The sequence below is a fragment of the Protopterus annectens genome, chromosome 4.part0 (genome assembly GCF_019279795.1).
Source record: "Protopterus annectens isolate FY-2018-M chromosome 4.part0, PAN1.0, whole genome shotgun sequence".
NCBI lineage: Eukaryota > Metazoa > Chordata > Ceratodontiformes > Protopteridae > Protopterus > Protopterus annectens.
Window position 1 is genome coordinate 1,895,065,821 of NC_056733.1, and position 22,301 is coordinate 1,895,088,121.

The following is a 22,301-nucleotide window of genomic DNA, read 5'->3' on the forward strand; positions in this document are numbered from 1 at the left end:
TCTCTGGTGGACATTAGTGAATATACTGGGAAGAACCAACTTCCTGGTTGGGGGAGGGGTCAGGCTGCCAGGAAATTACAACTGCTTGCTTGGATAAGTAATGTCCCACAATGCACTTTTACATTTCACCCTGAAGCAGTAATCAAGATACACAATGGGAGAACTTAACTGCTTAAAGCAAAACAAAACTGCTGTACATAGGATGATGACCCTTTAAATCCCCCTTTTAATCCTGGGGGAAAGACCTAGGTTTGTAACTAGAAGGGCTAGATGTTTAAAAAACATGTTGGAAGCGGATGACAAGTGTTTAGATTTTTTGAGCCACAATAAGTGGGGTACTTTTAAATGTGGAAGTTGTAAACAGTGTGTTTGGTTATTAGAAACTGACACTGCTAATAGGTTCAACATTAAAAGTTCCTTTAATTTTAATTGTAAGACAGTGGGCTTAGTTTATATAGCATTGTATCAAAAATGCCCATGTTTTTATGTTGGAAAAACTGTCCGTCAATTCAGAGAGAGGATTCACGAACATTTAAATGACATAAAGAATAAAAAAGTTAGTAATTCCCTCTATTGTCACTATTGTCATTTGAAGAATTTTCCTAACCACAGATTTTTATTTTTGGGGCTTGATACAGTTTATAAGCAATATTGGGGGGGCCGTGGGGCGATCTTATTGACTATAAGGAGTTGCTTTGGCAACTAAGGTTAAATGCCACAGTTCCCCCTGGCTTGAATGAATCTATTTCGATAGCTGGTGCGCTTACACTCAAATCATATTATTTTTAAATGTGACATATTTTACATATAAAAGTTTTTTAGACACTTATTATATTTATACTGTTAGTGTATTTTAATAGTGTTTATATAAAAATGTTTAGTTTATTAACTTAGTATTGTTTTAAGAATTTATTTGTTGTTGGTATGTGGAGGAAACACAATATATGTTATTTAAATTAATTTTTTACTGAGTCTTTGAGAATTAATTAGGGTGGGTGTTTAATTAAATAATTGATTGAATCCTAGGGTATTTAAACTGATTTTTTTAGCTGTAACTTGGATTTAAATGAAGTTGTGTTACAAGTGTATGAAAGCACTCAATCCGTTTGTTACAGGTAAATAAAGTGGAATTGGTAGAATTTTCCCTTTTTGCTGCTTTTTTCAGAGGGTTTGTTTTATTTGATGGCCCTTTATCACTTGCCACTCACCTTGACACCTATAGTGGGCACAGTTGGCTAAGATGGGGAAGCAAATGGACAATGAGGTCATGAGATAGACTGAATGGCTTGCGGGAGCACCAAAAAGAATATAAAATTATCATCACTAATTGTTTCACAAAATTAAAGCAAGATGCTGCCATTTTTAAGCAGGAGCTTAATTAAAAACCTTTGAGCTTCAGACATCAAAATGTAGGTATTGTTTATCAAATCCTAATAATTAGCCATGGTATGGAAGGTATCCTACAATCTTCAGGATTATAAATAAAAGCTGCAATAAACTGTGAATTATATATGTATTTAAAAATCTTAAATAGGAAATGCCAAATGGGCTTATTTAAAAGTTTTATTACTTGAAAAAGTGCATGTTAGGGATATTTAAATATCTCAGGGCTTAAAGAAGTACCTTATAGACTTGGACAATGACATTTTATATTGTACTTTCTCCTTAACAGTTGTTAACTTCTTAAAGGGAAAGCTGACAAAAAAAAATTCAAACACATGCTTTAACTGTTCAGTTACTGTACTAGTTTGGTTGATTTCAGTAAACTTGATGCACAAAATGAAACATTTGAAAATCCCAAAAGTAAACCAAATGCTGAGTCTACTAAATTAATTGAGAATGAGAGGCATTCCTACTTGGCTTACTAACTGATAAAACATTAAGATACATTAAGTTGTTGACTGGTAGAGAGTTGTTCTATTGAGAACTGTTTGACTAAATTTGGTCAAGGCTGATAAACTGAGTAGGCAATTCATAAACCATTTTTAATTCAAGCATAGGAATGGCCCTCAGGTTAATTACAATGACTGGCAGGTGTCTAAATGTAGACCCCTTCTTGTGGGAGGGTGGGGGTAATGAGGCCTTTGCTCCCCACGTATAAAATGTATTTCCAGTTGCCTGTTTGGCATAATTTTTTTCCAATCAAGTTTTGATTATCTGAGCTTTGGTTAAATGACTTATATTCAAGGGGATTTTAGGTTTTATGATTCAGCCTTTTTTAAAATATCTATACTCAAGGAGAGCTGTGTTGGTGGTCTAAAAATGTACTTTGCCGATGTGCCTTATGGGCTTATGTTGTAATTTTTAGATTCTTGTCTGACGTTATGGTTGTTTCATAGCAATTATTTAATAACAGCGGACAGTGATGTTGCGATGTTGGGAGTTCTGGGAGCTAATAACATTATATTAAAAAGAAAAGCCAGAAATAAGAACAAAATGGTGCATGCCTAGCCACATTAATCATGAAATTATGCTCATAGGTGAGGTATCACTGCCCTCATTTCTAGAAATGATATAATAAGCAAAGCTGGTTTGCCAGGAAAAGTGATAAATGGAGATTTGTATGACTATGGTTCTTTATCTGCTTCATACCGTATGTACAGAATTATAAGATCAATAAATGCTATGACTTGTTGGCTACAAACTAATATGTTAAACATATGAAACATAATGCATGATTTTGTCACTTTTGTTTAGTTCCCTTCTCCAGAGTGGGACACAGTCACCCCTGAAGCCAAAGATCTCATCAACAAAATGTTAACGATCAACCCAGCCAAAAGGATCACTGCTTCTGAAGCACTCAAGCATCCTTGGATATCGGTAGGACTTATTCTTTGATTTTTTTTTTTTTTTTTTTTTTTACAACTGCTAGCTACCTGACAGAGCATTCCTGAAGATGGCTTACTATATGTAGTGTATTCAGATGTTTGCCTGAACACTTATTACACACCTGAGTCATTGAAAATATGATTAGCATCCATTGTTTATTAACTATCAGCTTCTAGAAAAAATATGTTGTCACATAACAAGAAATGTATTGTAGCCATGTGTTATTATCTAAGGTTACCACTGACATATTTTTGTAAGTTCAAAGAAACAGTGGAGACAATAGACACAAAAAGTTACACATTTTATTCTGTGTATCTAAAAGGAAAATGGCAACAACAGCTCCCTTGGCTTTTCCAAGGAACTGAAACGGTACTTTCTAGATTTTCTCCAACACGTATATACAGCCTATATCACCCTTCCAGCAATGAACTAGAGATAAAGTCAAAATCTAAGACTGCAGATTCTCTTTGGCCCAGATTCCCACTCTGACCTATAAGTGAGACCCCCAAGTATGCCTCCAACTATGCTGTTGTACGTCATGCATTTAGGAACGTCAGGCAATCACCTGTTTACTTTTTAGTTGATCTTTCACTTGAGAAACTAAATTCCTGCTGTTTATTCACAGGTTTCAACCATATATATTATGCAATAGTTGTTAATTAGTATCTACTTAGCTAGCTAATACAGGCACATTCAGATCATTTTCTGATCATTTGCAGTTAATCTTAACTTACACTAATCATATCATTGGTTGTTTTTACACCAAAAAAAGATAACTTTTGCACAGATTTAAAAACATTTTAATAAATTGAACTTTAGTCTTTGGTATCATAATCAACTATTGAAACTATCCATTTACATTTTTTCTTATTTAAATTCCTCCATATATTTGGTTTTTAAATGCCATGACAGGATCCACGGTGGTACAGCGGTAGCGTTGTTGCCTCACAGCAAGAGGTTCTCCTGTTCGATTCTCGGCTGGAGTGTCTTCTGTTTGGAGTCTGCATGTCCTCCCCATGGTCGAGTGGCCTCCGAAAGACATGGGTGAATGGGCATACCTTCGCTGAAGGTTGGGTGTCGGGCTGGCAACATGGCGCCATAAAAATCTACTGCCAATCATTAGCGGACCGGAGTTCCACTGTGGCAACCCCTAACCAGGAAAAGCCAAACAACAACAACAGGAACAAACTCCTTTTTTAAATCAAGGCATAACTAAAATTCTTAAGATCTGCACTGGTTCAGTCTTTGTTGCTTCCAAACAGTTCTTCTAATATACCAGTTTAGATTCTTCAGTTCTCTTTTGAATCATTAGATATATATCTATATATATATATATATATATATGTATATATATATATATATATATATATATATATATATATATACACACATATATATATATACATACATACACACACACACACACACACACACACACACACACACACACACACACACACACACACACACACACACACACACACACATATATATTTGTCCATTCCAGGACTTCATCAGAACTAACAACTCATACTCAAATCAAGTTTATATGTGTTTTGGGGAAACCTCACCTATTGGCCGATATTGGGAACTTTTCCCTTGGGATGACCATTAAACTCGATGGACTTAGTACTCTGGTTAAGGAGATCATCACCCATAATTGGGCCATTCTTAAACTTGGCAATGATTTGCACCACTACTTAGGAGACAAACCCACATTTGTCTACAAAGTGTACAGTAACCTGAAGGAGGTGCTAGAAAAGCGCAAACCTGCACTGAAGTTAGGTACGAACAAATGTGGTAGGTGCAACTATTGTCATTATATTCTAAGGAACGAAACATTTACTCTAAAGAACTGTTACCCCATAGCATCCACATGATGGCAGATCCCAATAACCATATCCATTTTGTACTGGAGATATATGCCTCAGCAAACAGTTAATTTTCATATTTCTGTTCAACAACATCCAGATTCTTCTGTACATATGTTGTTGCTTTTACACATCTTTGAAAAAATGTTTCTTTCTACTATAAATTCTAAACAATTGGTAAAGGTAGAAAAGAGCTTTTTTGTGCTTGTGGCCACATCTAGTATATGAGGCTTGAATTTCAATAGCATAATATTTTGTATATACCTCAAAGCTTTCTTATCTCCATGGTTGTTAGACTAGTTTATTTACTTTTCCCTTTTGCCATTTTATATAACTCGTGTTATCTTTCCCACATCTTTTTCCTACATTTGTTTTCACGGCGTCAATATCATGTTATCGAAATCTTACTACATCGAATCACTAAAGGTCGACCTCTAGTGATCGATGTAGGAAAACATCGAATAACGTTTAAAATAAATAAATAAAAACAAACTAGCGTAGCTTTCAACATCGTGAAGTAGACCCGTTTTCACATTGTGCAATAGATTTTCTTTGCTAGATCATTTGGACTTTTTTAAAGCCTATCCACTGTTTCATTGTTTCTTATTACACAAACTACTTTTTATGAACAAACCATGCAACTCACCAAATTCACAATTTTTGCTGTGATTCTTTAGTTTATGAATAGGGAAGGCATTAATAATACTCATTGTGGAACCTTGTACTTTGGAAAGAAACAAATGGTTAATAAATTGCAAGTTCTCTCTAAATTTGTTATAATTCTTGAATTTTTTCTAGTTGCTGTTATGTTGTCTTTCGTCTCTTCAGGAAAAGTAGAAAACTTAAATACTTTAAAGGAACCCTTCCCAACAACATTGAGAAATGCTGCAGACAGTACCTTTTCAGAGTCATCAGCTACTGTACTCACAGTGAAGCATAAATCAGATGTATTATTCAGCTCTTAACTAGATTTACGTATGCATGTATGTATGCATGTATGTATATATGTATGTTTGAGACTGTGGAGAAATTTAAGGACAACGAATTTGTGAAGTCTTCTCAGATGTGATACTTTATGGCCACCATGGATGTGGACACCTTTTCAGAAGAGCTACTTGTTTCTGCAGCCAACATAACAAGGAAGATGAGGATTAGGGAGTAGATAGAGAGAAGAAGAACTTGTGAAGATGGGGACAGATCTAAAAGACAGACCAGATTTGTAGTAGGGACAGGCTCCATCTTGGCCAAGAATGGACAGCAGTACTTATTGCTAGATTAGAAAATTAAATCCCAGTGATTGTACCTGTAAATTAAGACAGATGGGTGTCACATAATTAGAAAGGGAAGAAGATACTCAAGCCATAGATGGAAGGAAAATCTAGGAGGCAAATACAATGGATTAATAAAGAGTAGTGATTCTGTGTATGGCTGTGTAGCAATACTATACAGTATAAGGAGTTTGGCTAAGAAGACAGGAGACATTTGCGGAAATAAAGGGCTATTATTCTAACAATACTGGCAGAGACATAATTAAGACTGGGTGAAGGGAGTAGCTGTCCTGGGTATAAACTGCTGTGGGTGCAATCAATAGTGGGGCACTAGTCTGGTGGTGTTCCTGGGGCACTAGATGATCTGGCAGAGACTCTGACTAGTCATGGGGAAAGCTACAGAAAAGATCACTAAAGTAATGGACAGTTGCTTTTCTAGAAGACAGTAGTCTCAAGCAGCAAAATATCAAGTATAAATGGCTACAAGGAGCAAGTCAAACCTGGCCCAATTCTGTATGTTCATAGGTAAGTAAAAAGCTAGTTGCCTTTATGGGCCCCTTTAAGCCTAGTCAGTTTCCATGTTGACGCTTGAATTAACCTAGCCCATTTGAAGTTAGATTAGCCTTATCCATCCAGTGGCTGATAATTATATATTACCTCAAATGGGAATAACTGAGATCATGCCAAAGATAATTTGAGGGTGCCAATGCATGGTATAAAGAATTTATGAGCTGCCTCTGACACTTAGTAGTACAGGAGGCAGTTTAGGGGTAACTTTTCTAATATCCATCCATAAATTCAAGTTGTGCTTGAATATGGACAGGGATGAGCTTTGTTTTATATGGATAGGGAGTCTGTTAGAGTAGCCGTATCATCTGTCAGATGTACCTGTCCCTCTAAACCATTCTGTTAATGCTGAGGAAGAAGTTTAGATCTCTAGACCAAGTATTTCTGATGCCATTTGACATCAAGTGTTTGTTATGACTGGGTAACCAGGAAACTGAGCAGAGGATCATCAGATGGCATGGTGTACTTGCTTCACTGAGGTTTTTGACTCTGTCCTGCACAGGTGGCTGCTGGGAATACTGCAGTGGCTATGATTAAGACAGAGATTGCATAACTAGAATGATGCATGGTTATAGGGTAAAACACACAGAATTATAGTGATGGGGGTGATGTCAATGATTAGAGAAGTGAATTGTGGAGTACTGAGTGGATCAGTACTCCATCCTTTAATTTAGTATGAGGTAAGAGGGCATTTAGTAAAGTCTGCCCTACCTGCTAGATTTAGCTTTAGGTCAAAATAAAAAATGTGCAGCAATGGTTGAAATTGAAGAGCAGGCTGAGTATACATGTTAGTGCTGGGAAGACAATGGGTGACAAAGGCATTTCCTTCTTTTATCACCATGTTACTCTCTCATGCTACACTGTCATGCAGTTCTGACATTCAGCACTGGTATTCAATATTTGTGTTTAATGTTCCTCTGAATTTATAGTGTTGTTATAGGTGCCACAGAGCTGTTTTTTGGCACTGCATTAGCCAGATGAACATGCCTGCAACACGGATGTTGGTATTGTAACTGAAACAGATTTTTTCTGTGTGATTTAGCTGCCATAAGTGTTGTTGACACATCTACCATGAGTTTGTTGATATTTTAACTGTAATTTAGTGTTTTAGGTTATAACATCCACAATTGGTACTCTTGTAACACCTTTGCATTGTGTGGTATTGAAAGTACACCTGAATTTGTATTGGTGTTTGTATTTTATGCCAGTGGCCCAGGTCATGGCTGAAAAGGTGCAACAGAGTAGTCCTCCTGGCTAACGCATAAATAAAATAAAGGAGTACTTGATAACAAATGCTTTAAATTGGCATAGTGATGAAAAATATTCCTCACATTGCTTTATGTGCCATGTTCTACTTATAGTAAAATCCATTATGAGAAGGCATGACTTTAACAATTATGTAGTTTTACAATAACATAAAAGGCAAATAAGGTTACAATCATATCATTCATTTGGCATGAGTGATTATTTCTCAGTGAAGCCTTGTTAAAGATTATACACCACTTCTAAAAGTAACCTTCAGACATGGCTAAAAATGGATCCTCTAGTTGCATTCATTCACACTTAATACTGCAAAAAAGATCCTTTCAGCAAACTGATTAAAACTGCTCAAACTAACTGCCATCAAGAACTGATAATAAGTACATAAACATACATCACAGAAAAAGTAACTTTGCTTCTGGAATGAAGACGGTCTGCATTCAACAGCAAACCAAGGTCTGTTATCTCCATTACATAAACAATTACAACTGTAGTCATTTAATGCCACAACACCACTAGTACAAGTTAAAAAGAGAGCCTTTCTATCAGAGTGAGCAGGTACAGATATATGTGTATACTTAACTAGTGAATGTGACGGACAGGATGATTCCCTCATTTTATTGAAATCGAAAATTTGTTTAATTTTTTTACTGAATTTTGCTCCTTTTCCCATCTTAATATAACAGTTGAGCTTGTTATATTAGATAAGTTTGATGCTGGAGCAAAGCCTTCCAAACTGGTGGTTATAGGGGGCACAACTCATTCCACAAGAAAATGTTAACAATTGACCTGCAGATGTCTGGATACATTAATTTTAGTGAAAAGAAGACCACTGCATAATAAAGTTGTTTTAATAAAAGATGAGAAATATATATTTTATATCAATTGATTTCACATTAGAATACCAACAACCCTCCAATCAAAGGTGAATTAGAGTAGAGTTTGCAGAGTCTCAGCAAAATGTAGTCATTCCAGCTTTAACTTTGTAGGCAAACCACATTAGTCATGGGGCTTCCAGCAATATGTATTCATTCCATCTTCACCCTCAAAGGAAAAATATTCCCAGCATGGGGCTTCAGTCTTGTAGGTTAACCGCACTGGTCAGGGCTAAACCCTACTTCACTGACAACCAGTGTTGTGATTATTAGTGCACTGTTAACTCACTAGCATTTGTGTTTAAGCACCTGCACAATCATTTGGTAATTGGGTGCTTTCACAAGTGCTGTTAGCATGATAGCTTGTGCATATATTATTCAGCTAGATTAAAGAATGGCTCTTACTGGAGCAAAGCCCCCCCCCCCACCAAAAAAAATGTGATAGCAACCTATTATCAGTTTAGAGGTAGAAACAGAAGGTAGGTACTTTTGAAGGCTATCAAGTATAATTAACTTGATTATGTCCTTACCTAAGTTGGTTAACAGAGAGAAATTTGTGGAAATAATTATGTGGAAATGTATGCATTTGCAGATAATGATATATTTAGAAAGCTTTGTATGTGTGGAGTATGTATTATGTCTTCTCTTAATTAATGTACAGTTTTTGGAAGTGGATTAATGAAAATATACCAGTTGATACAGAAAGGAGATGGATGGCACGCTATTGGCTCCATAAAGTACTTCATGGTACACAAAGAACTTTGTGGGGGTGGGGGGTGTAGAAAGAAAGAAAGAAGTAAAATGGAGGAAGTAAATAATGGAGGCTTTAGAAGCCCCTTAACACTGATTGTAGCAGTGGGACCCCACTGAGATATAATGAATAAGAATGTATTAGCACTGTATCATAGGTTTGCTGAGGTCATTGTGCTCTAAGTCAAATAGCCTGTGCAAATATACTTGGGGGTGTAATCAAGAGAATGAATGCATGTGTTACTCAGGCGTATATTTAATTATTCAACTCTGCTAGCCACACTGTTGCTGTTTAATTGTGTGTTGCTTGCATATGCCTCCAGACCTGGTGTTGAAATTAAAACTAAATTTGTATTAATCTGTGTTTATGGATGCTAAGCATTTGGAACTTTAACCATGCAAGAATCATTTAAATGTTTATTTTGTTTATTCTAAATTTACCATGTTAACTGATTCCAGCATCTGCCTGTGATATATTATTTTCATGATCTTACTCTCTAACTCATTACTTATCATTCTTATACACACACACACACATGTATACACGTACATATACATATATATGTATATATATATATATATATATATATATATATATATATATATATATATATATGTATGTATGGGTCTACTTCACAAGATCAACAGACCATTTGATCGAAATTCATTTGGTCGACAGCTCATTTGGTCGACAACCAGTATTCAAGGCACTTAACAGGGATTTGCCCCCCTCCCCAATGTTGTGTGACCCTGGAGTTGATATATATATAGTTAGGGGGGTTGTGGGGGGCACAGCCCTCCCAATGGGTGGGGTGTGGGGGGGTGAAGCCCCCCACTTATTTTCGTTTAAAAGCATGAAAATACAAGAAAAACTACACATTTTAAATGAAAATAGATGAGGGGCTTCACCCCCCACACCCCCCCAACTATATATATCAACTCCAGGGTCACACAACATTGGGAAGAGGGGCAAATCCCTGTTAAGTGCCTTGAATACTGGTTGTCAACCAAATGAATGTCAATCAAATGGTCTGTCGATCTTCTGAAGTAGACCCATATATATATATATATATATATATATATATATATATATATATATATATATATTGAATAGAGAGAGAGATTTCTGTATCTATATATGCATATATATTTTACACTGATGCCCTGCCAAAACAGCAATATGTACCCTTTTTAGAGGATCTGTATTTCACAGTTCTGACTTTCTTTACTTTATCTGCATCTTCACAACTGATGTAAAATAATTGGAATCCATGTTATGCACAGTTAACACTTTTATATTTTGTTCTAGCACATTTCAGCAGACCGACTTACAAAAATTCTTTGTTACTATACAACTGTGCACCTTTAACCAGTTGATAATAAATAATACCAGAAAAAAATATTTTCCCATATTCATTACAGACTCAAAATCTTGGTTAAAAAAACTGCTGGATCCAGTGGACTCCAGATTGTTAATGGAGACAGCAATGAGGTGTTCTTGTTTAAAAATAATAAAAAATGAGCAAGCATAGGAATCTGTCTATTTCCAACCTCACCACTATGATTTTTGGGAATGATTGTGACTGAGCACATCAAAAAAGTTTTACGACCACTAGTTTCTCTGTTTTCCTTCTTTTTTTCTTATTTAAAAATATACACAGCTATCACTTCACTTTCTGAATCTGTATACATGCTGTCAGAAATGCATTACATAAAGCCTCATGGAAATTTAATCCACTCTGGGGAGTATCTAGGCTACTGGCTACAGAATCACATACTTCTGCCAATAAGTATGCCCATTGCACAAATGGCAAGATATGTCCCATCTGTCTACTCATACATCAACTGTTATGTTTTTTTTTAACAACTGTACTTTCCTGGCTTTTGCAAACTTCCAGATTTTAAATTTCACCAATGTTTTAGATATGGTCATCTAAAATGGCTAACAACTGGGAAATCACTATGAGACTGCACTCCCCATAGTACATGGATTTCAAACATTAGTTTGCTTCAGGTTACTCCCCAATAGTACATCATATCCCATAATTACTATCACTGAGCACATTTAGCATGTCTGAATCGTGCCTACATTTACACTTTTTGGCAATGCTAACATTATTTGAATTACAAGCTGTTTGTATAGCTAGATTAGGTGAAACTTTATCCTTGTCAGAGACTAGAAGATTTATTTTCCTCCTCTTGGAAGATGCAAGCAATTGCTATTGGCAAGTTTATCCTCTTCACCAGCAGCAGAGTCTAATACTTTGCAATCCAAAATACAGCAGGTAGTAGATTTAAATTAAGAAATGAGAGAGACTAATATTTCAGTTTCACTACATTCAAGCTCTTTTCCCTCGTATTCTTATACAATTTAATAAAGTATGAAAATGTGTTACAGGCATAATCACTCTCAGTTAAAAAATGACAGATCAGAAGGCAGCAGCCCTTATCAATGAGGTCATTTCCACAGTAAGAACTAAATTGTTCTGTGTTCAGTAAGGTGCAAGTATTGTTCAAGCAGTTATCAATTACCAGACAGCGGTGTCTGCTGTAGTACTCCCAATATAACAAGTGTTGTTCAAGCAGTTATCAGTTACAAGACAGCGGTATCTGTTGTAGTACTCCCAATATACCAAGTGTTGTTCAAGCAGTTATCAGTTACCGGACAGAGTATGTGATGTAGTACTCCCAATATACAAAGTGTTGTTCAAGCACTTATCAGTTACCAGACAGCAGTATCTGCTGTAGTACTCCCAATATACCAAGTGTTGTTCAAGCAGTTATCAATTACCAGACAGCGGTATCTGCTGTAGTACTCCCAATATAACAAGTGTTGTTCAAGCAGTTATCAGTTACCAGACAGTGGTATCTGCTGTAGTACTCCCAATATACCAAGTGTTGTTCAAGCACTTATCAATTACCAGACAGCAGTATCTGCTGTAGTACTCCCAATATAACAAGCGTTGTTCAAGCAGTTATCAGTTATCAGACAGCAGTATCTGCTGTAGTACTCCCCGTATACCAAGTGTTGTTCAAGCAGTTATCAATTACCAGACAGCGGTATCTGCTGTAGTACTCCCAATATACGAAGTGCTGTTCAAGCAGTAATCAATTACCAGACAGCAGTATCTTCTGTAGTACTCCCAATATACCAAGTGTTGTTCAAGCAGTTATCAATTACCAGACAGCGGTATTTACTGTAGTACTCCCAACATACCAAGTGCTGTTCAAGAAGTTATCAATTACCAGACAGCAGTATCTTCTGTAGTTCTCCACAAGGTGTCTTCTGTATTACTCCACACATGACTTTCTGTAGTTCTCTACATAGCATCTTCTTTAGTACTCCACACAGTAACATTGTTCTTCAGAATAAATATTGCAGCAATATATATGTGATAGTCAATTACATGGAGAATGACTAGGCAGAGATGCTGTTGAATTTAGCAATTGAATCAATCATATCTCTGTTGATAATGACACCAACTACACAAAATGCCCCAGCAAAGGATTGCTTGAAACAAAACTTATAACAAAGTATTGTACTAGTATATGCAATAGTAAACAAAGATTTACCTTGGATTAGTAATGTCCTCCACTTCACCTGCTTTCTTCCACTAGTCATGATAAATTAAAACACCCTGTGTATCTCAGAAGTCTTCAAAAAAGACTTGAGAGAGGCGCAGTCCAAATAATAATAAAAAAAAACTTATTGCGGCTTTAGTGCTGTTGAAAGAACTAAAGGAGAAGCTGAAAAAGCATAAAATAAACAGTCTGAAGCCTTTAACTCAAACTGGGGAGCTTATAAGTGTAAATACACACTTTTACTGACTCCATCTGCTGCCAATCACACTCAAAACTCCAAGGGAGAAAGTAAAATTCCCTGTGCACCTCAAAGTTCTAAAAAGAACTTGTTTCATTATAATTGCACTAGTAGAAGGGTGCCCTTGTGTATGTAACAATACACAGAGCATATTAAATGAACACATATTTATACATGTCAGACTTAAGACATTCCTATAGAGTGCCTTGACTATAGCCGACAACAGAAAAAGGATAGCAGGATTCAGTAGTAGGAAGAGAAAAATAGCAGTATGTAATGAGAAATGAGTGTAGTGATGTTAGAGGCTGAGGAAAGCAAGAGTTATACGTGAAAGGGGACAGAGAATCTGGGTTAGCTTTACAGATGTGTGTAGGCCTTTTTTGTATGTGCACATAGTCAGTGTTATTAATTTTATGTTTGCAAACTACCTTACACTGGAAGAAGCATTAGTAGATTTTATTTATTTATTTTTTTATCTTTTGTGAACCGGATTAGTCCCACTAGGCTATTAGCCTCTTTTCAGGGCAGATCTAAGGTAACACACATTCTTCTAGCACAAATTTGACCAGGGCATGAGGGAATTTACCTTGCTCTTTTCAATAGGTGCCTTGGGATCATTTTCATCCACGTGAGACTACCACCAGCTTGAGATGAGGCCCTCAGTTTAATGTTTCATCTGAAGGACGATGTTACTGTATGGAGTACTATAACAAACCAAGATAAACTTCTGTAGAAGGAAATGTGTCTTCTTTGATCTTCCATTGTGTAATTAACTTCTTAATGAGCTATACTGTACCTGAGACCACCATGCCTTTAGAACTAAAGTATAAGCACATCTGTCCATACAAGGCCATTTTTTCTAACATCCATCTTCACCTTCCATGTCTAGAACATATCTCACTCAACATTCCTATTTCTTTTCAACTCAGCTCTATTCCTGCAACATTCTTTAAGATAATCTGCAGTCAGGTATATTAATTGTATAGTATATATATTTAAAGACATGAGTAGTCTGCAGACTCAAATATTACTCTATACGTATTCTCTGGATATGACTTCATATGTAAAAACTTGCACCACAGACAGCACTGTGTCACAAGTATTACATATATTGCAATTCTTTGTCACATTATTTGCATTATCTTGTTAATATTCCTCTAACTCACTCCTTGCCTCAGACCAGGGTTATAGACTGTAAAGTGTCGAAATGCTCAACACATTTATATGGTAAACAACAGTTAACATAAAACAAAATTGTTACCCCCAAATTTTCATCACTTAATGCATGTATAATAACAGATATCAAAAGACACATCTTCCAGTGCTTGAAGGAGAAATTCTTTCTAGAGGATAACATTTTGAAAACCAAAGCACATTTTTGAGGTAGCTTAGAGGAAAGAAGGAAGGGGAAGTGAATTTAGCAGTAATGGCATTACATGTGTTAGAGATTCCTGTCTAATAGTAAGTAATTTTGCAGTCTTTACCAAGGAGTTTCTCCAGGATATTTCCCTGACACTTTGGTTAGCAGTCATGTACTTACTGTATGTATTTTTCTTTTGTTGCATGGTAGGTCATAGTGGTTTTATGGTTCTGCATATTTCATAGCACAACACAGTGGATCAGTAGATCCCAGTAGTGATCCCACTTTGTAATATACATGAATACATGTGCAATTAGCCAATAAAGAATCATTTTGCTTGGTGCTTGCTGTTTTACTGCTGGTTACCAATGATGTGAAATGTAACATGTTAAAGAAAAACGCTGGAAAATTGATCCTACCTGTAAGCAATCATGGTCCAAGAGAGTTCATATTGTAAATGTGAGATGTGGAGCAGTGGTGTCACAGCTTAATGAGTGCATTTTGGTGCCTACTGTACAGTAACTAGAGAACAGCACAGATATTCTGGGTACATCAGTGTGCTGTGGACAAATGAAGATGCAGTAATTATTCAGAGTGAAAAATGAGTCTAGGGGCAGAGTTTCAAATGCTTATTAGCATGGATGCAATTTCAGATATTTTATTATACCTTACAAGGTATGTTAACATCTGGGTAGTGGAAGCCATCTGTTCAGAAAGTGGCTACCAGATGTTGCCCTTTTTCAGATTTGTCAACAAAAATGAAGATGGGAGGGAGTAGAGTAAGTCCTTATTAATATATCATTTTGCACACTTAAAGAGAGACTAAACACAAAACTCTGCCCGTTACTTATGTTGAGTACAATTTCATTTCATAAACATGGAAGAACTTGCATTATTCTCTGTGTTGTGATTTTGTGTTAACTTATCATGTATATTTTATGGTAATACATTTTAATAGTCTTATGATTCTTGGCTAGGATGTTCATCTTCTGTTGCAAAGATACTTATAGATTTAGTTTATAGCCCCTAAGCTATGTAAATGTTCTCACTTATTGAGCAATAATAGCAGCATTTGCAGTTTAAAAATGTTGCAAGGTACTTAAGTGGTTTATTCTGTTGAAAAACAGCTAGAAACAGCTAATTACAGCTCTTAAGATCTAGGCTGATTTTTGAATTATTTTCACCTAAATGAAGCCTGCTAAATTTAGACATTTTAAAAGCTAAACATTTGCACCTGCTGATTAGATGTTGCACACATATAAAATAATATGAAACCTGGGCTATAAGAAAGAATTGGTTTATTCTGTCTGGAATACAATACCCAGTGTAAGAGAGAAAATTTAGACATTGCATGAATATAAGTCTTTCGAGGCCATAAAACCAGCAAAATAATTAAGTTTACAATAAAGGGAAAAAATTATTAGACACAAATGATCCTAGGAAACTCAAACGGAAACACTGCAGAGTACACCATTTTTGCAAGTGGTTAATGTACTAGAACAAATAATGGCATGATTTTTTTGTTTTCAGGAGACAGTTTTAGTTTCAGGCAGGTGACTGAAAATATGACAGCAACAGTCTAAATTCTTAGAATGCAGGGAATGTGTCAGCATAAAGGGGCTTCCTTCCCTCTGTCAGGAGCCTTCTAATATGTCAGTGTGGGCAACCTTAATGATGGAAGTGGAAGGATCTGTTTGTGACAAGGTAGAAAATTATATCCAGGTTACCATATTATATTAACCTGCAGTGCCTGAATGAGGTATCAGTCATGAATGCACCTTATCTGCATGATGTAAGCACATACAGTACTAGTGTCTGTGTGTGTGTGTGTGTGTGTGTGTGTGTGTGTGTGTGTGTGTGTGTGTGTGTGTGTGTGTGTGTTTATGTCAATCTGCCTGTATCCTGGAGGGATGACACATTCAATGCCATAACATCTGGAAAGGTCACTGAGAGGTATGTTGTGGCACACAATTGTTCTGGTAAAAGGCTATGTGCTGCAGTATAATGTCACTCTAGTCCTTGCAAGGGTAAGTGATGAGATAGGAGATGGTTCCAGTTGCTATCACTCTATGCCCTTGAGTATAATTTTACCATACTTAATACCAGGATGTGTGCTGGTATATGATGTCACTATACTCACTATCAGGATATATGCCAGTGTATAATGTCACTGTACTCGCTACCAGGAAGTGTGCTGGTGAATAATACCACTGTATTCACTACTTGGATGTGTGCCAGTGTATAATTCACTGTACTCACTGTGATATCTCTGCTCTGGGCCAGTAATCAAGGAACCACATTCCTTACCATAGACACCAGTGAGGGAAGATCACTTAGAACAAAGAAAAAAATTAAATAAACATAGTATTTTCAGATGCAGCTCTCTGCATCAAGCACAATTTCCCTTAAGAGCACACAGGGAACACACTCCTGTCTTGGGGATGGGTTTCACCTGTCTCTCACCAGGCCACAAATAACACTCCACACTGACCACAGCTTTAGAGTTGAGTCCTCAGCCGAGTGTTCCAAGCCAAATCCTCCACCTCCCTTTCTGTGAAACCAGTGCTCTGTGTTCCTGTTACAAGTAGCTGACAGACACCCTCTTTGATATTTGATTTTTACACAGACACACTCCTGGGAAATGCTGGCACAGATTTACCAGCTATGCCCTTTTGCCCTGACTATAAGGTAGATACTGTCACCAGAACACTTCATCAAAGCCAGCTACTCTAAGGCTCTTACAAAGGTAACCAATTGTACTGAGTAAAATTAATACTGATACAAATGGTAGTGTTAAACCAATGCTGCAAGGCTTTCAGGAATGGCCACAGTGTCATAAAATAAATATAAGTACTCTCTATGGTTAAATATTTATTAGAAAGACCAGCCAGAATGAAAAGTTTAACTATATTTAACCATAAATAATAAAAGAACATGAAACTACTAACTATCTATTTATAATAAACACCAAAGTTTCAATAACAGGAAATATTAAAAATAACACAGATGGAAAGGTTCACTGAGATACAGAAAACAATACTTAACTAAACTCCCTATATTTTCCTGACTGATCTAAAGAGTTACTGTCTCCTAGTTCACTTACTAGTGCAAGGCAAAATTAAGTGGGTGACTGGTCTAGTCAGCTCCAAAACAGTGCTCTGAGACTTCTGTCTCATTTAGTATTAAAACATCATTTCAGTGCTGGATTACAGAATGACATCACATACATCTGGTCACTTGACTCTTGTTCCCATACTACTTCTGTTACTAGAACCTGAATCTAGTGCATATGTGTCAAAATACACACACATTGAGCTTTGCTAAGATGTGCTCTAGCATCTGGAAGCTATAAAAACATTTCAAAAACTTCCACCCTTCCAAGGTAGCAACTAGTTCACCCATAATGACAATACAGTAGGATTCCTAGTCCTGGTTTTAACAGACATCTTCTCTCTGGCACCAATCAGAACTGTAAGATACAATCTTTATGGTATAAACCAGGTATTTTAATTTCAGACTATTTTTCAAAGTTAGCTGGAATAATAATATCCTCTTCTCTTCCAGTATCCTCTGTTGCAATATATTAATTTCAACAGTTACAATACAGTCTGACATACAGGTTTGCTTCTTTTCTGTCCTGCAGAACCCACTGTTGGTACATTTTTAACACAAGTAACTTTACAAATACATTTTCAACAAAAACACCTTTACAAATCAATTTGTTAGACAGATGACATATAATGCTTTACAAAACTCCAGCTAGCTATGCTGGCATATGTTGCACAGCCATTGTCCTACTTCTCCTGACATAGCTGGCAATACCTCACATCATCACATTTCTCCCCTCTTTGAAGACTCAAGGTAGGTTTTCAAGTGATCCTTGAGAAGCATAGCTTGATGGACAAGAGGCTGTCTGGGAAGACATTAACCCATAACCTGTCTTGAGATCCCATCTGCATTGGCATTTCTGACCCACCATGATGCTGCACTGTCGTATCATATGCCGGCAACCCTAGACTCCACCTTAATAACTTTGCATTTTGCTGGGTGGCTCAAAGTAGGACACCTAGGAAAAAGTGACACAGGTTTAATAGTTATGCCCCCTTTTGCCCAGAGTATATGGTAGTTATCACTGCTGCCAGTCAACTCTTAGCAGCTACTTTAAGGCCCTTAACAAATTGTGCCCAATCCTACTGTGTAATATTAATATTAATACAAATAGTCTGACCAATAACAAGGGTATTAGGAGTGGCCCACAGTGTCACCAAATAAATCTGCAAGTACTCTCAAAACTGAAATATGTCTCACAAAGATCAGCTGCAATGAAAGATGTAAATATATTTAATAATAAATAATAAAAGAACAAGACAACACTAAATATATATTTGCAGTGACATCAGTGCTCAAAACCACAGGAAATATTTAAAACAACATTGCAGGACAGTCTCAAATAAATAAAGAAAAATATCTAAACTAAGTTTTGCTATAATTATGACTGCATCTAAGAGAATTACTATTCCACACTGCATGGAGATGCTGGTTGCACATGGTCGACATTTCGAATGTCGATCATATGGTCTTGGCCATATGGTCTTCGACATTCTGAAATGTTGACCATGTGTAGAGGACCTATATATATATATATATATATATATATATATATATATATATATAAATATATATCCTCATCCCCTTTTTCTCATTTTGCACATAGGATCAGGGTATCACTTCAGTGGTGACAAGCATCTTGAGCCAAGGACTGGGTGGCTAGCCCTGCTGTGGTAGTTCATTCACACTACTCACTCACGCACACACACACACTCTTACCTACAGCCAATTTAGAGTGTCCAGTCTACCTATTGAATGTCTTTGGAGTGTGGGAGGAAACCAGAGCACCCAGAAGAAACCCACGTGACCACAGGGAGGACACGCAAACTCTGCATAGAAGGCACACCAGCCAAGAATCAAACCTGTATATATCTATCTATACATACATACATACATATATATATATATATATATATATATATATATATAGATAGATAGATATATTTATAAATGTTCCTCCCTAACTCAATTCAATTGTAATTTGGCCAATTGGATGGGGAAAAGGAAATTTATCCCTGGTTTGCACCTATGTCTCAATGGACATTGGAAGTCTGTAAATGGTTCATCTCCAAGGTTCTTGCTTGTAAATGTTTCATCTCCCAAGCTCCTGCTTACACTTATCAAGGGTACCAGGCTAGGCTTAAAAAGGTCCTAGGTGTTTAGCCTGGTACACACCTATGGAACTGTGGAAGGGGTGTATTTGCATTTCATGGCTTTTAAATCAGTACAACACTGAAGACTACTGCATAAATGTATGACAGAAAATATGAAATGTGTAGCGTAATGGTTTTAAGGAAGAAATGAAATGGTCGTAGCAAGAAGGATGCATTAGTGGCTTTGGAAGTAGTCAGTGGAGTGATGCAAGCCTCGATACGTATGCTCTTAACTACGCTGTATATTCATCTGTGTGTCAAAAGGCATGACTTACAGAATGAGACTATCTGTAGTTGACAGAAAAATGACACTCACAGTCCTGGGGGGGACTTAAAGCATCCAAGAGGATCCTTACTATTAAGCACAGAGATAAAAACAGAGATTCAGTGCAGATAAGTGTTTGGTAATGCATTTTGGGGAGAAACAAAAACAAGTTGTGATAGTTGGATACAAGTTAGGGGATGTTTAACTATGAACCCCTAGATTTGACAATTATGCCAGCCCTTGACCATCAGGCACAAGGAAATGGAGCAGTAGAAACAGCCACTGAAGTATTACACTTAATTCTCTCGAGTATTGACTCCAGGGATAGCAAGGTTATTTTATCACTCTTCCATTCATGAGTTCACATCTGGAGAGACTACAAGAAAATGATCTAAAGCATGTGGAAAGCATCCAGAGGAAGGCCACAAGGGTCATCATGGAGATGGATGTTAAGGAGTGTGAAAATAACCTGGATTTGTTGAACTTCCATTCATTAAACACCATGAGACAGTCTTGGGATCTTAAATGGATGGGCAAAGTATAGTATTTAAAAAGTATAGCTGTGCAACCAAAATGCAAGTGCAAAGGAGGGAATTTGGAAAATCAGATGCATTTAGAGGATGCTCATATTAGCTTCCATATTCTTTGTTGAACCGGTTAGTAGCCCATTTTCATCTGAGACCTGAGAAGGTACTTAAGGAAAATTTGCCCAGGAAACTGGGGAACGTTCCATACTCTTTTCAATAGGTGCCATGGGATATTTTATGTCCATCTGAGCTACTACCAACTTAGGCAGATAAAGTCTCTTTTAACATTGTATTTGAGGAATAACACATGCAGCAGTGCATTGATAAAGTCAAATCCTTTATACTGCCATGTATAAGACTATTTCCTAAGTAGTCCATGTGCCTCCAGGGCACATTATATAGAAAACCTACCATTTAATCCAAACCATTTCTCTGCTCTTAACTTAAGTATCCACCTTAACTCACTTCTTTCTGTAAAATGTTTAATATTTCCTATCTGTGGCCCAATTATAAGTTGTTCCAGCACCATAAACTTAAAATCATGGTATTTCCCACTACCTTCAATATATCTGGAGAGGGCACTCATTGCATCCCTATTCCTTATACTACTCATGTGTTCTCTAATTCTCTCTCTAAACGTTCTGTTGGTTTTAGCAACATAAAAATACAAGCAGCAGTCACATTGTGCTAAATATATTATATTTTTACTATGACAAGTAGCTGTAGCCCCTATTTTATGTACCACTCGTGTGCCTGGATGGTAAACTCATTAGTTTGTTCAATGAATGGGCACATACTACAGTGAGCACATATCCGTGTCCCTTCTTGTATGTTCCTTATCGGTTTAAGCGTGTCTTTAGGATAACATACGTTTAAGATTTTTTCTATTTCTAAAACAAATTCTAGGGTATTCTCCTACTACTTCTTTGGTCTTTTTGTCTGTCCTAAGTAGTGGCCAGTGCTTGTGGAACACATCCCTGACCTTATTAAAGTCACTAGTATACAAAATAGATATGTTTACAGCTTTGTTCTTGTCCTCATTTGAGCCCTGACTCGACTCATCTGCTGTCCTAGAAGAAAAATAAGGTTTCGCTCCATCAGCCCTCATCATCCTTACTTCTTCTAATTTAGGAGTGACTTCACTTTCTTTATATTCGCTGATATAAATTATTTTCCAATTCAGATAATCCTTCCATAAAAACACCTTCTTTATTACTTAGACGTGAGACTCTCATTTCTTGCCCTTTCATTACATTCCTAAAAGTCCACTTAGGATGCATGCTTGATCTATATAAAAGTGTGTTTCTATAGCATTCTTTTCGATACACCTTTGTTTCAAACAAACCATGGTCAGTTTTAGAAATAAAATTGTACAGAAATGCTAGACCTTCAGACGAATGGTTGATTGTAAATTTCAAAAAATTTGTAGTACCCTGTATTATTCGAACAATTTCATTCAACTCGGGAGCATCCCCCCCAAACCAAAAAGATATCATCTACAAAACGATGACAGAATTTCACATTATCTTTATATAGGTCCAGAGGGAACATTTTCTCTACCTCCCATTGTGTCATAACTGCGTTGGCGTAGCTATTGGCACAATATGTGCCCATAGCTATGCCTTCGCACTGTAGATAGTATATACAC

At 36.6% G+C, this 22,301-nt stretch overlaps 1 protein-coding gene across 2 annotated transcripts in view; it reads left to right on the forward strand.

Annotated features, from left to right (window-relative positions):
- LOC122800065 (calcium/calmodulin-dependent protein kinase type II subunit alpha) overlaps positions 1–22,301 on the forward strand; it is a 1,141,826-nt gene that overhangs the window by 398,459 nt on the left and 721,066 nt on the right. For both annotated transcript variants that reach the window (XM_044069562.1, XM_044069563.1), the window contains exon 6: positions 2,698–2,820. In XM_044069562.1, the coding sequence (XP_043925497.1) occupies positions 2,698–2,820 (123 nt within the window). The remainder of the gene's footprint in view (positions 1–2,697; positions 2,821–22,301) is intronic.